This window comes from Tauraco erythrolophus, chromosome 11 (genome assembly GCF_009769465.1).
Source record: "Tauraco erythrolophus isolate bTauEry1 chromosome 11, bTauEry1.pri, whole genome shotgun sequence".
NCBI lineage: Eukaryota > Metazoa > Chordata > Aves > Musophagiformes > Musophagidae > Tauraco > Tauraco erythrolophus.
The window spans coordinates 19576251-19590267 of NC_141475.1; the positions used below are offsets into that span (position 1 = coordinate 19576251).

The 14017-nt window shown below is 46.6% G+C and overlaps 1 protein-coding gene across 2 annotated transcripts in view; it reads left to right on the forward strand.

Annotated features, from left to right (window-relative positions):
• AP2M1 (adaptor related protein complex 2 subunit mu 1) overlaps positions 1-14017 on the forward strand; it is a 28468-nt gene that overhangs the window by 13553 nt on the left and 898 nt on the right. Inside the window, exons 3-10 of one of the 2 annotated variants that reach the window (XM_086618241.1) lie at positions 3817-4082; positions 5452-5534; positions 9183-9188; positions 9722-9857; positions 9956-10097; positions 12412-12531; positions 13043-13178; positions 13778-13875. In XM_086618241.1, the coding sequence (XP_086474367.1) occupies positions 3817-4082; positions 5452-5534; positions 9183-9188; positions 9722-9857; positions 9956-10097; positions 12412-12531; positions 13043-13178; positions 13778-13875 (987 nt within the window). The remainder of the gene's footprint in view (positions 1-3816; positions 4083-5451; positions 5535-9182; positions 9189-9721; positions 9858-9955; positions 10098-12411; positions 12532-13042; positions 13179-13777; positions 13876-14017) is intronic. The other variant, XM_086618240.1, reaches the window with a different exon arrangement.

Consider the following 14017-nt stretch of genomic DNA (forward strand, 5'->3'; position numbering starts at 1 on the left):
GCTTATTCGAGAAGGCCTGTTAATTTACATCTCCACAGCCAGAATGCTCGTTAAACTGGAGAGCGAAGTAGTTATTTTTAATGTAGTGATCTTCTATTGCTTTTTATTGTGGCTCATCCTCTTGTAAAGTGAAGTGTCTTGTGTTCAATACATGATAAAGTACTTCTTGCCAGCTGGCCAAGCAAAACTAGAAAATGGTATTTCCTGCCTGATCCTATCTTAACTTTTTCTTTTGGCAAAGGATGCCAAAAATATTCAAGTATGTTTTCTAGGATTTCAGGAGTCAGTGTTCCTTTGAGTGAAATCCTCTGTTCAGATCCTGAGAAAATGTCAGTCTTGTGACTTGGTTAACCAAGCTTGCTTCCCAGGGTGTTTGGATTCCTTCTGAAACAGGCCTTGAAACCTGGTTTGCAATTTTTAAGATGTGTAATCTTATTTAAAAAGTTGTCTTAAAATGGCTATGTCTCATCTTGTGATGTGATCAAGTCATTGAGAATCTTCACCTCTATAGTAAGCAAGTGGAGTCGGTTGTCTGCCATTCCCTAGCCTGAACACCTGCATCAATACCAGGTCTGCTTCCTAACCTTCAGAGGGAGGAAGGGAAAGGAATAGCCATGATACTGTAGCTTGTATTCAACTCTGTAGGAGTTCTGTCTTTAGCCAACCAACCAAGTGATAGACTTCTAGAGCACTATAGTTTTTAATTCCTAAGCAATAGATCCAAAGTGCTGAGGGCTCAGCCTGTCCACCTTGTTGGGAGGTAGGTTGAATAGGAAGTGAGCATAGCTGCCTGTCTTCATGTGGGCTCTGAGCAATTGGCCCTTAAGACTTCTTGGTCTTGGCACTTGCTTTTGGCATTCTGAAGCCTCAGCCTATGTTTTGGGAGAGATTAAAGGTTATCTGTGGTTATGAGAACCCCTCCCCTTGCACAGTTTAAGGATCTAAATAAGCACATGCTAGCTCAAATGTTAATGAGCAAAGTGACAGTAGATGAAGAAACCATTCCCTTGTCTTTGTTAAAGGCAGAAGTACTGCAAAACTTGAACTTTCTTTGCTTGCAACTTAGAATGGCTTTAGTGCATGTAGTGCGTCTGTCCATACAGCAGCTAGCTGCATGCATAAGCAGCCCCTTTAAAACAAAAAAAGGCAAAGCACTATGTATTTAATTCAGGATACCGTGGAGGGCTCTACTGTGATCTTCAAGTGCCTTGTTCTTCAGTGACATAGTCATTGGGAGAACCTACCTGCATTTAAGAATGTAGCTATTTAATAAAAATAAGCTATTTGAAACTGAGCAGCTTACATGACAAACTGCATGCACTTTAAATGTAATAGGCATTTGGTTTCTGAGCTTCTAATACATCACTTCGGCTTCATGGCTCTTGATCCTTAAGGAAAAAGTGCAAGCTGGATAGAGCAGTGTCTGACTCTGTAGGATGTGCCTTATCTCTCCAGATGTGCGTCAGCTCTATCAAACTTGCTGTATTTCCTGTTGGCTGGACCAAGCCAGAAAGCATCAACCTGAACAGCTTCAAATGAGACTACTACTGTCATAGAAATGCCCACTCAGACTTGCAGCCCTGTTCTAAGGCAGATTGGGAAGAAGATACCTCATAGTCTGCGGTCTGCAGGCGATGCCTCAGATTGAGGCTTTGGGGTTTTTCCCCTCTGAGGCCTGCCACATGTACTAGCAGAGCAGGCTGGGTATCACTTACGTGATACGGATGCAACTCATCTGGACTAAATGCCCAGTTAACCCTAAAATTCAGCCAAAGTCTGTTAATGCTGGCATCCTGACCACGGCATGTCAGCGTTGTGCCTTGCCAGGGCTTCGTTGCTGCCACAGCTTGTTACTGTCCATCCAATGCCACCTTGGCCTTTTGTGCCCAGGAGCAGGGGGAGGGGGTGCTGTTTGGTCTCTCCTTATCTCTTTGGATTCATTGTGCCTTGTGTGTGTGTTTCTAACCCTTTCTCTTGTTGCCGTCACTCCTCCTTTCTCCGCTGGCGCCATTTCTGTCCATCCCATCTCATTGGCTGCTGTAGCAATAGGTAAGAGACGCGTGGTAGGCTACGACTGGCACTGCACAGGGGGCAATTGTGTGCTAGAAAAGCTTCGCCGACCTGAGGCTTCTCCTCTAGCGTCTACCAGTCTGGTTGCTAGTTCAAGTGGGTTAGAACTTGAGGCTGGGAGGGCTAACACTCCAGAACAAGCTGAACTTTCCTTGTAAGGCTTACTGGAGGGGAGGAATGGCTTTTAAGATACTGTTATTTTATAGTAGATTAAATTACTTACGTAAAAACTAAGGTAGAAATTAAATATTTAACTCAAACTTGCAAACTTTCTGGAGCAATAAAACCTGAGAAGTACTTGAAGACCAGAATTCTGCTTATGGGGGAGCGTGTTTACTGATGAAGCTTCTACATATATACCCAAACCTTCAAGGAGCAAACACCTGCTGTGGTAGCATATGTTCCTTTGAATATCCTGTGTTTTCAGACTGGGAAGTGTCTGCTGAATTGTTGACAACCCTCAATGTTTACAAGCGTTTGTATGTCTGTATCCTTGCTTGTAAGGATACTGTTACTGTCTGCTGTCAAACGTGGTTCTGCATCATCAGTACCATGGTCTTGATGCTGCAGTCAGAAGATCCCCTGTTCTACATAGTGTCTGAGAGTACGAGTAATAAAGCACAACTAGATGAGTCTTGGCTTGGTGTGTAGACTATTGCTTTAAGTCTCGGTCTTGTCATTTAAAGCACTCAGACTTCCTTCCCGTGTTCTTAGGATTGGTGGACTTTAACTTAATTTGGGGAGTTTATCCTGACTTGTAGCTATGGGATAAGGAAGCTCCAGTGTGGAAGAGCTGGCGTCCAGAATGCTGCTCAGCCATCCCTGTTTACCCAGGAGGGATTTGTTCCCTGTCACTAGTGTGTAGACAGTTTGGATTAAAGATGGCAGCAGCTAGGGGAAGCTTGCACAGCACCTTTTTGGTACTGTGCAGAACCTATTCACCATAAATGGTACTGGACCATCCAGTGCATGTAATGCAGTGCTACTAAAACATTGCACTGTGGGGACCCTAAGTCCATCTGCAAGAGACCTGTTCTGAAACCTAGCAGGCTTCAGAGGACATGTGTAACTGGAAAGCCAAAAATGTTCCTCCTCCTGCTTGCTGCTTTGAGCCTGCCCTCCATGGTGCCTGGGGTATGGAGGTGAGGTGGATCTGAGAACTAAAGTTCCTTTTCATGGTGTACCTGGGCACTGACTTTATCAGGTGACCCAGGTAGGTTTTGCTGTTTTTTCCAGCATATATGTCTGGAAGGAACTGCCATTGACAAATATCTTGGGAGACTACAGCTTGCTTTGGGGCAAGAATATGAAGGCCTGGGCATGCAGAGTAGACAGTAACTAGGTGTTTGCTTGAAACTGAACTCTTCTTTGAGCCATAACCTGCTACAGTATTTTTTCCTGGCTACGGCAATCAATCGGGAGTGCTAGCAAAATTGGCTGAAGGGAAGGTTCCTTTGCCATCTGACTCTAGATGGAGGTTACCTTCTCCTTCTGACTACAGTTGCGCTGTAGTCCAAAGCTCCTTAGAGACCAGTAGTGCTCTGTCTCTCCTTTAGTTTGTGCAGAAGTTAATGTCTAACTCTGCTCAGAGCCTTCACTTGGCCCTCTTAGAGACATCCCCAGGCACCCTTCCTAAATGAGCTTGGTGTATGTAGTTCAGTGTCTGACTTATCGCATAAGCAGAACTGTGCAGCCAGCTTGTCTTCATGTACGCTGTGCTGACTTCTCTTTGTGATGATCTTGTAGGCGGAATGCCGTCGATGCCTTCCGCGTCAATGTCATCCATGCACGGCAGCAGGTACGCTCGCCTGTCACCAACATCGCCCGCACGAGTTTCTTCCATGTCAAGCGTTCCAACATCTGGCTGGCTGCCGTCACCAAGCAGAATGTCAACGCTGCCATGGTATTCGAGTTTCTTTACAAGATGTGCGACGTGATGACTGCCTACTTTGGGAAGATCAGCGAGGAGAACATAAAGAACAACTTTGTGCTGATCTATGAGCTACTGGATGGTGAGATGTTTCCCTTATATACTCTGTGATGTTGTACTTTGTCATTCTAAAACCCTTAACTTAGTTTGATGTAGTAATAATCCTTGAAGTATTTTTAACATGTGTGACTGAGCTCAAAATTACTCATACTGCTTTCTAATGCCACCTGTGCTGTAAGTGCAGATAACGTGTAAAGCCCAAAGCCTTGTGTTGATTGTGGCTCACTTTGCTGAAGTGTTGGGAGCTGTGCACTTTTATAAAAGAGGCAGCTGTTACTGGACTCCAGCTTCAGAGTGGATCCTGCACAGATGTAGGGCTGTTGTTATACTGAGGTATATAAAGAGGGCTATCATTAGTACTTCTAAGGCCAGCCATTCCAGCTAGTGCCAGGTAGCAGTCACCACAGGCTGCGGTTGGCATCCTCTTGGGGGTAGTTCTGAGACAGAAGGAAATCAATAAAACCCAACCTGCTCTGTCCCAGGCCTGCCTCCACCAGTGAAACAGCTCTAGATTTCTCCATAGAATAATAATACAGTGTCTCTTCAGCTGCTCATGATATCAACCTGCCCGTGGAGGTTTTCCGTGAGCTGTCCCCGTTTCACATAACAGGAGCACTTTGTATTAGTTATGCTTCAATTTGTTTTCCAGACGAGGCACCACATGTGTGTGTCCTGGGATTGTTAGCCAAGGATCACAGTGACTGATGGGTTCTCTGTTCCCTTCTGGGCAGATCAGGAGACTGCTCCTTCTCTGCTTTTGTCAGTCACTGCTTTCTCCTAGTAGGCACAATGAGATCAAAACCTGCCAGTGTGGTGTTACGCTGTCGTGGGTTGTTCGCTTCCTCTTTGAGGGCAGTGGGTGTTAAGTGCACTAGCAGCCTGTGGTTAACATCTGTTTCTCTCCCACACTGGTCATCCTGCAGTGCCATTACTCTGCTATATTTGTTTAGGTTTTGATTTTTGCTTTTATTACATATTCATACAAAAATCAAAACCTAAAGAAAATTCTGCAAAGATAGATTGTTCTGCTGTTGAATAAACCCTCTCCAGTGTCCCTTGGATGGTTTTGGAAAAACTCCTCAGTGTGCCTTCTGCACTTGGCTAGTCTAGTTGATACTTAGTCCTGAAGTGCAGTTGTGCTTAAAAATCAGCGAATTCGTCAGTTGGACAGCTTTCCATCACCCCTCCTCTCCAAAATATTCCACAGGGAAGTCAATTTAGCAAGGCTGTTTCTTTTCTCTTGGTAAGGAATGTTCCAGCAACTTATCTAGAAATTTAAGGTGTAAGCAGTGTCTGTGTACTAATTGGCTCTCTCCTTATAGGAATAGGTAGCATGGTTGACATGTCTGTACTTTGCAGCTCTGAACTAACCTTCTTGTACCCTTCTGTAGAAATCCTGGACTTTGGCTATCCTCAGAACTCTGAAACAGGGGCCCTGAAGACCTTCATCACTCAGCAAGGCATCAAGAGTCAGGTAACCAGAGGAATTTGGGGTACAGCACTGCTCTGCTGATTAATTTTCTGTAAGCCTGTTCAAGAAAGTATGGTCTTAATTACCAAGTAACCATTTGACCTGTGCTGAGTGGAGGTGCCTGAGGAGATTGAGAACACCCTGGCAGGGATGTAGCTCAGTAGCATCTTGTTCTAGGTGTCTCTGTGCTAGTTTGACCTCATGTTACCTGGCACATGGTAAGATCCAGAAGGAAGGGCCCTGAGCTAGGATAATGCCAGTCCTTTGCATATAAGTGATTGCTGGCTTCAGGCTCTGCTCTGTGTCAGCTTCTGACAGAGGATAAACAAATCTACCTGCTGAACCAGAAATAGCTCTTCTGTGTGTGATTCTCACTGAGCAGGTCTGTTCTCTGCCAGCCTTTAGTGCTTTGAGCTGTCAGGATTTCATGCCTTGTAATGAAGTGTTCTTCAGCCTTATGGATCTTACTGTCAGGAAGCTGCTGTTATTCTGTCACTGCCTGTAATATCCTTGCAGACGAGTGTCAGCACAGTCTGAGCTTTCTTATGTTAGAGATGAGAATCTCTGTGGTGCATTTGGCGCAGTGTTAATCCTGACAACAAAATTTACATGGAGGTAGAAGAGAAAGGGCACCTGGGGAAAAAGGCACTTAAATTGGACTGTTGTTGCTAATGTGTTTTAAACTAGCTCTAATCCTACTCCAGGCTACAGGCCTCAAACTAGGGTTCCCATCTTGGACAGCTCATGCTCGGCCTCCAAAACCAAAGGATTTATAGTCACAGTTTCTTATGTCCCGAAGGACTGTTGCTCACCTTGTCCATTTGACACAGCTGTGCAGCTCATAATGAGGACTTAGGCTAAAAGTCAGTTCTCTCTGCTGTGTAGCAGGTGAGTCGGGAGAAAAGCTGGGAGTCAGTTTGTGTTGGAGCTGTCTGCGTCAGAGCTCTGGGTGAAACTTCAGCCCCAAGGTACAAACAGAAGCGAAGTGCTAAACAAGAGCCCGCCTGGTGACTGTTGCTGTTAAGGATAACCAGAGGTCAAAGTCTCTGAAGGTTCTGTTTCGACTCCGTTCATCAGCACTGACTTCCCAAGAACTACTTTTTAAGCTTTTAATCTGATAGTAGCATGACTAGCTGCATCTCTCAAGGAAGTGAGAGAGAAGCTGCCCGAGTCACATAATTCCTGCTAGAACAGCAAACAGTGTTTTGCAAGAGAGCACACATGTATCAGTGGCCAGATGTGAGTGCATCCGGTCTCAGTCCCCCATCCCAAGCCCTGGTGTAAATCACTCTGGCCTTCTGCAGTCTGACGTTTTGGGCAGTCAGCACTTAAGATCGCTGAGTCAGCTCCTGTTCCTAGGGAAACTCAAAATTAACCACCACCCTCACTTCCTTCCCTAGCTCTTTTTTTTTTTGCTTTTGTCTGTTTTAACCAACTCTTACACTGTTTGTGTGCAAACCACTTGTCACAGCATCTTGCTTAATTCAATAGCGGGTTTAGTCCTTTCCTTACAAAGAGGAGTTTGGACTTCAGCTTTACTTAAGTAGTTATTCTGTTCTGTGTTGGAAGTTTGTGTAGCCCAGTTCAAAAAGCAGAAATAATCCTTTCCAGGCACAGTATGGCAGGAGCAACAATAGAAACTACTTGCCATATTTCCTTGTCTGCTCTCTACTCTGGTACATCTAGCCGCCTTCGCTTACAGCCAGTACATTGGGCCAAAATCTGGGACTGGGTGGTCTGTTATCTGTGTTCCCTTATCCCTGCTTAGTTTGTGATGGTGCTTTCCTTTGGCATCCTGCTGAATTTAAGCAGCAAAATCCACAGTTAACAGCAGACTTTCCAAACTAAAATTTTTTACTTTGTTCTCAGTGACTGAGATTTGAGGTGTACTGAGCTGCTGCCCTTTGAATGCCCACCCTGTATGGCTACAGTGGTCTTTTCAGGGCTGGTGATCATGAAATACAAGATCTGCTTTATTTCTTTTTGAAAATGAGCCTGATATTGCTGCATTGCTTGCCAAGGGAAGTACTCTTGTGTTCTGGGAACAGGGTGGTGTAGCACATGCGTTTTAAAAGGTGCTTGTGTGCCACATGGTTTAATTTCTAGTCCCTACCCATGAAGTAGCCCACCAGTCTGCCTGCAGGCCATGCTGGTGTCCTGTATTGGAACAGATACAGGAATTGGCTCACATACCTTCCTCCAGCAGAGGCTAAACCTGCTCTTACACCTCGAGGTGGAGCTGTGCTCCGTGTGCTTGGTTCTCGCTCTTCAGATCCTGTCTGCATCTGTCCAGGCTTCATTAATTAGCTGAATGTTGTAATTTTCTTCCCCTCCAAGTGCTTTCTGGGAGTGTGAGTTGGTCAACTCTTAATTACATTGGTACCCCAAACCTTAGATATTCTGTGGTGGTAAAACCATACTAGTACTTTTTCAAAGTGAGGAGAGGGGTGCCACCAGCTGCCAGAGCCCAGGAAACCTGCTGGTAGCTGTGCTTTTAACCTAGTCAACTGGCAACTGAGTACAAGAAGCTGGATATTGTTGTGCCATTTTAGCTGACCTGTTTGTCCAGCTCGGGGAAGTTCCAGTCCTGAGAAATTTCAGACCCAGGTACCTTGAGTCCCTCCCTTAGGGAACACTCAGGCTGCTGAGTGATCTCAGCTTCAGTGCTCCTCAGGCATCTGCTTCCAGATCCATCCAGTCGCATTCTGTAGTGATCAGTAGATGTTCAAGGCACAGATGCTGTTGCAGGAGCTGAGAACATCAGCGCATGATCAGTGTCCCTTTGGAAGCCAGAGAACTGAGTATTGTATCTACATGTGCCTCTCTTTCCTCTTCAGCCTGAACAAAGCACTGAACAAGGCAGATAAGGAGGCTTTTTTTGAGACAGAGAAGGGAGGTACTTTGTACTGCATTGAGCACTTACCTAGGCAGTTTCCAGGGGAATGTAAAACTCTGTCTCTTAGATATTACAATAATGGCTCTGCTTGCTCAAGGAGCGACCCTATCTATGGCAAGAGCGTGTGAAACCGAGCCACTGCTGGTTTAAAGCTGAGATCGTGTGCTGCCACCCTGTGGGGCCAGTGCGGGGCTGCTGGGGCAGGACCCACACTGTTCTGCAGTCGTTCTGGGGGAAGAGACAGAATTAACAAGGATGTAACTTTGTACAGGACCCAGACGTAAGATGCCTGCAGTCCTGGGTGCCTCGCATTTCTCATAATCTGAGCGTTTGTGCCATGGTAAATATCCAGGGCTCCGCTTTAGCAGTGGCAACATGAAGAGTCTGCGCTGTGTAGAAACGTTACTGGGAGTAGTATTTGGCCTGTCTGTTGCTCCCTCTGCTCCACCTCGTCTTTGCGTGGTGCATAACGGGCCAAGTCTGAAAAGCCATTTCATTTCTAGGAGTGCTGGGTTTCCTGAGGGTAGCTAAAGGTCAAAGACCCTCATCTTGTTTGTGCTAATTAGCTCCCTAATTAACGATGAGCTGTCCTGCTTTGTTCCTGTCCTGAGATAGCCTTAAGCCTAACCTGCCTCTTTCTCCTTTCCTCCCTTTTCTTGCTATTGATCTGCTTGCCTGTTAACCCTGTGTGCACCACACTTGCTGCTATACATCTACTTCTTGACTTTCTGCCTGTGACTGGACCCCGCCTGTAGCATCAGGTAGGAAACCTCCCTGTGCCTCTCAACACAGTCCCTAGTACTCTTAGGAGGAGCAGAGCCTGGACGATGTTAGGTGCATGTTAGGTTAGTGTTGGTGTATAATTCTAATGACTGCAGTCATTAAGAAGCAGTCCTTGGGGACCAGATGTCTCATGGCCCTAGAAGTTCATCTTGGATAAGGGTGTGAACTGCCCTGTCAGCCGCTTCTCTGCTTAACATGGATTGATGTGACAGTCTGAGACAGGATTTGAATGCCATTGGCAGAGCCTGTGCCTCCCTACACCTAGCTGTAGCCTAATGGACTAGCTAACAAAATGGAAGAACCTTTTCTGCTGTCATTATGACCAGTTTTTAGTTAGGCGTAGGATTTGCTGTACCGAGGAGAGAATGACCAAATCAAGGGGGATGTGACAACACATGTCTAAGTGTCAAAAGTAGTTGTGCGTAACAAATGGCAAACGCTTGCTCTTGGATTTAGAGGAAGCTTTCTTTGAGTTTATCTAGAGATCTAAGATGTCATTTCTTCCCTTCAGACTAAGGAAGAGCAGTCCCAGATCACCAGCCAGGTGACTGGACAGATTGGATGGAGACGTGAAGGGATCAAATATCGTCGCAATGAGCTCTTTCTTGATGTGCTGGAAAGTGTGAATCTCTTGATGTCCCCCCAGGGTAAGTAAGAGGTGTAGAGCTAGCATCCTTGCTCTCCTTTAAGGTTTGTGAGTGGGAACTTGTGTAAGCGTTCTGAACTGTGCTCTTCTCTGCATCAGGTCAGGTTTTGAGTGCCCACGTCTCTGGCAGAGTGGTGATGAAGAGTTATTTGAGTGGAATGCCAGAGTGCAAGTTTGGCATGAATGACAAGATTGTCATTGAAAAACAGGGCAAAGGGACTGCAGATGAAACGGGGAAAAGGTAAGAGACACTGAGGTAAAAGCAATTTGCCACCAGAGACTCTTACAAAAGGGCAGCATTTAGTAGCTTTTCTAATCTGACAGACAAAGCTCATCTCTTCTTCCTTTCAGCTATTGCTACTAATTTTTCCCTGGGTAGGTCAGTTGTCATGCGGGCTACCAGCGTGAGGTCTCAATACAGAGGGCTTTCTCTGAAGGGGGGCTCGTGTGAGCAGGTGGAATGTCATCTTTGGTGTCTGACTTCACATCGATACATGGGCAAGTGCCAGGAGCTCTTCAAGTATTAAGATTCAAACATAGTGTTAAGTGTGGAGTTCTTGCAGCTGGAAACTTCCTCAAGATGAATTCTCCCTGAGCTTGTCTCTAGCAGTTTCAGTCAGAGCAGAGACTCTTATTTGTAGGATGCAACAGTAATGCTCCCAAGGAACAGCAAAGGAACCCCTCTGACCATAGCCTGCTCTACTCAGACTGTTCCCACAAACTAGAACTTACTTGGTAAGCCCCTCCTGGGGATCTGCAGGTGGTCAGTGGCCGTGTGGATGGGAAGCTTATCCCTTCCAGGAGCCCAGTTACCTTCCTTCCCAGCTGCACCTCAGTCAATACTCCCATTGAAGCTGAAAACGGGTCCTATACCTTTTCCAGCCTTCCTGCTGGAAGAAGAGGTAAAAGCAAAGGAACTGCCACTTTTCTCTCACTAACCATTTGTGACTCAACTGTGTTTCTCTTGGTTGTCTTTTTTTTTTTTTGCTGACCCCCAGTGAATTGGGAAGGTAGATAATCTGCTTCAGCTATGTGTGCACTCTGCTCTCCCCTTGTCTTTTGCTTCATGTGACTTGTGCATGTTAACTCAGATCTCGGACGCTTTCCATGATGGTTCCTGTAAATGGAGCTGAGCTGCTATTTGCCTTTTCTCTCAGAACCAAGCCAAGAGCTATCACTTCACTGTCACCCTTAAGCCATCTTTTCTGTACCTGAATCTAGCTAGTATAACGGATGAGCCTCAGGTGACTGCCCAGTGGGGATACTCTATTGAAAATGTCATCTGTGTAGGCCTCTGAAGAGTCAGTAACACTGTCCAAAAGCTTCTGCGCCGTTAGTGCCTTTGCCTGTAAATGTGCTATTTTCTTGAGCTACAGAAGCAAGATAGACAGGGACTCTTGCTGGGTGGTGGGCAAGAGCTTGGAGATGTCACTGTCCAGAAGTATTTAGTTATGAGGTGACCAAAAGGGACTGCCATTGCTTTTTGGCATCTAGCATGTGGCAACACCAAACCTTGAGTAATGGAGCCAGAGTTTCACCAGCAGTGTTCCAAAGAAACAGGAACTAGTCAGCTGATGTTGGGTGTCTTACGGGCAATGGATTAGGAAAGACTCACTCCCGCTTCCGAAGCACAAACTACACCACTGGGTCGTGTAACTAAGCAGTCACTCAGCCTGGGGTCAATCTGCTCCCCATTTGTGCAGATAATGGTGGTTCCTAGGACAGCTGAACCTGCCTGTAGTGCTTACGCTATCTCAGTGTCAGACTTGCATAGTTATCCTGTTGCTCCCAGCAGTTGAGGAAGCCTAGATACCACAGTGTTACATTGCTGCCTCTTCTGTTGCTACCACCTTCTTGTTTTCTGGTCCCTCTCAGTAGCTGAGAGTTGACTGACCTCAGGACCTGTAGCAAGGAAGGTATTCTCAGAGACTAGAACTCGGCATGAATTCAGTGCTGGTGGGTTAGGCTAGTGCATCTAGATGGACAGGTGGTGGCTGTGTAGATTTTTAGAAGTGAGAAACTTTTATGGCACAATATTCTGGTCTTCGGCAAATCAGTTCAGATAGCAGTGTGGAAATCGACAGCTGTGAAGAGATTTCTGAACAGGAAGACCCAAACCTGGCATCTCCTGGCTATGTGGCAGTGGGATAGCTTTGTGGACAGGAAAGTGTTTTCTCTCTTTTGAACTGTGCTGCAAGAAGACTTGTGCTGGCAGATCTGCCTTTGCTGGCAGTGCTGCTGGCAGGCAGACCCAAGCGTTGTGTTGCTGGCTATGACAGAAGGGTCCTCCTCTAATCTCCCTACTCTTTAGGGAGAGGAGGGAGAGAATTCTTTCAAACAAGCTTCCTGAAATATGATTTTTTTTGTGGTGGTGAAACAAGGAAAGTCTGAGCCAAGAGGCTGCTGTCCCCTAAATCTCTCCCTGCCTCCCCATTTCCTGGACACCTGCGATGGCAACGTGCTCTGTAGAGTAGTTTCTGCCTGCGCAGTCTTTGGCTGCTCCAACATACCAGGGCTGCAGTGTGCACTTGTTTAACTGTATCTTGTGTTTTCAGCGGCAAACAGTCCATCGCCATCGACGACTGCACCTTCCACCAGTGCGTGAGGCTCAGCAAGTTTGATTCCGAGAGGAGCATCAGCTTCATTCCACCAGATGGAGAGTTTGAGCTCATGAGGTACAGTGGTGGGGGATAAACAGGCTGCTGTTGACATCTGCTTGCTGCTACAGTGGTGTTGCTGCTCTCAGGCAGATTTGCAGCCCTTGCTCACCAAACAAATACACTCTTGCCTTCTTTCTTTTCAGAGTGGGATTTGTAGGGTGTCCCGCAAATCCCTCTGTTATAAGTGTGGTTAGAAGCCCAGCTGCATGGTTTTCTTTTGGCACATCCATAGTGTTGGATGTGGGTTTCCTCCACCTTCAGCTTGCTGTATCTAGTTTTTTAGTGCTTAAAACTGGTGTCCTTGAACAGGGCTGTTGGCAGAAAGCAGATACAAAACTTGAGACTCGCTAAACCAATGCTGCCCTAGAGCAGCACAGATCTTACTGCTGTTTCTTGGCTGTTTCTGGCTGATGCTTCTAAGCTGTTCCCTGTATGTGGAGGCTCGCTCTTTAGGAAGATGATTCAATTTTGGACCTTGAGGGAGTTAACTCCTTGTCATAGTTCATTGTTGCTTCTGTCCCTGCAGATACCGAACCACTAAGGACATCATCCTTCCCTTCCGTGTGATTCCCCTGGTGCGGGAGGTGGGTCGGACCAAGCTGGAAGTGAAGGTGGTGATCAAATCAAACTTCAAACCTTCCTTGCTGGCCCAGAAGATAGAGGTAAGAGAATGAAAACCTATGACCTCTTGGGCCTGGGAATTGTGCTTCTGCTTTGTCCCCTGCTATGAAGCCCTCACAGATGAGTCCTCAAGCTTGTACAGGATTAACAGTGAACTGAATGCCCCACAAATACGTGGTGCTGCTGTGCTGTGGAAGGGAACTGCTGCAGAATAGGGAGGAGGAAATTGTTTTCAGTTGCGCAGCCATCTTGGCAGAGGCTTCACTTCCTGCAGCAACTCTTCACTTAATGTCTTGGTCACTGTGAAAAGTTCATGTTCTTCTGTCTGCGTAATCTGATGGTATTTCAGACAGGCAGCAGGCTAAGGGTGGCTTTGCAGCTTAGCCCTCTTCTGGGGAAGGCTTATTTCTGCAAAGCTAGGCTGTCCAGAGCCTGGTGCAACCAGACCTCCCTGGCCAGCCTGGCATCCTGCCTGAGCTCATCCACCCAACACTAGCCTAGGATGCCTTGTGATAGCTGATGTGCTTTGGGCCCTGAGATGGAGAGACAAGGCCAAGGAGGAGGCGGTCTTCCCCTGAGACCCCCACAGGGTGCCCCGGCTGCAGTGTCTTGCCTGTGCTCACCAGACTCTGCCTTCCAGGTCCGGATCCCAACGCCCCTCAACACCAGTGGAGTGCAAGTCATCTGTATGAAAGGGAAGGCAAAGTACAAGGCCAGTGAGAACGCCATTGTCTGGAAGTAAGTGAGCATGTCGGGTCTCTGATGCTGCAAGGGCAGGGCTTGGGGAGGCAGAGTCTGTTTAGTGCTCCTGCCTGCCCTGAACACATGCAGTGAAGAGGAGAATAAACTGGCTCTTTCTCATTTCTGGGCTTTCTCTGAT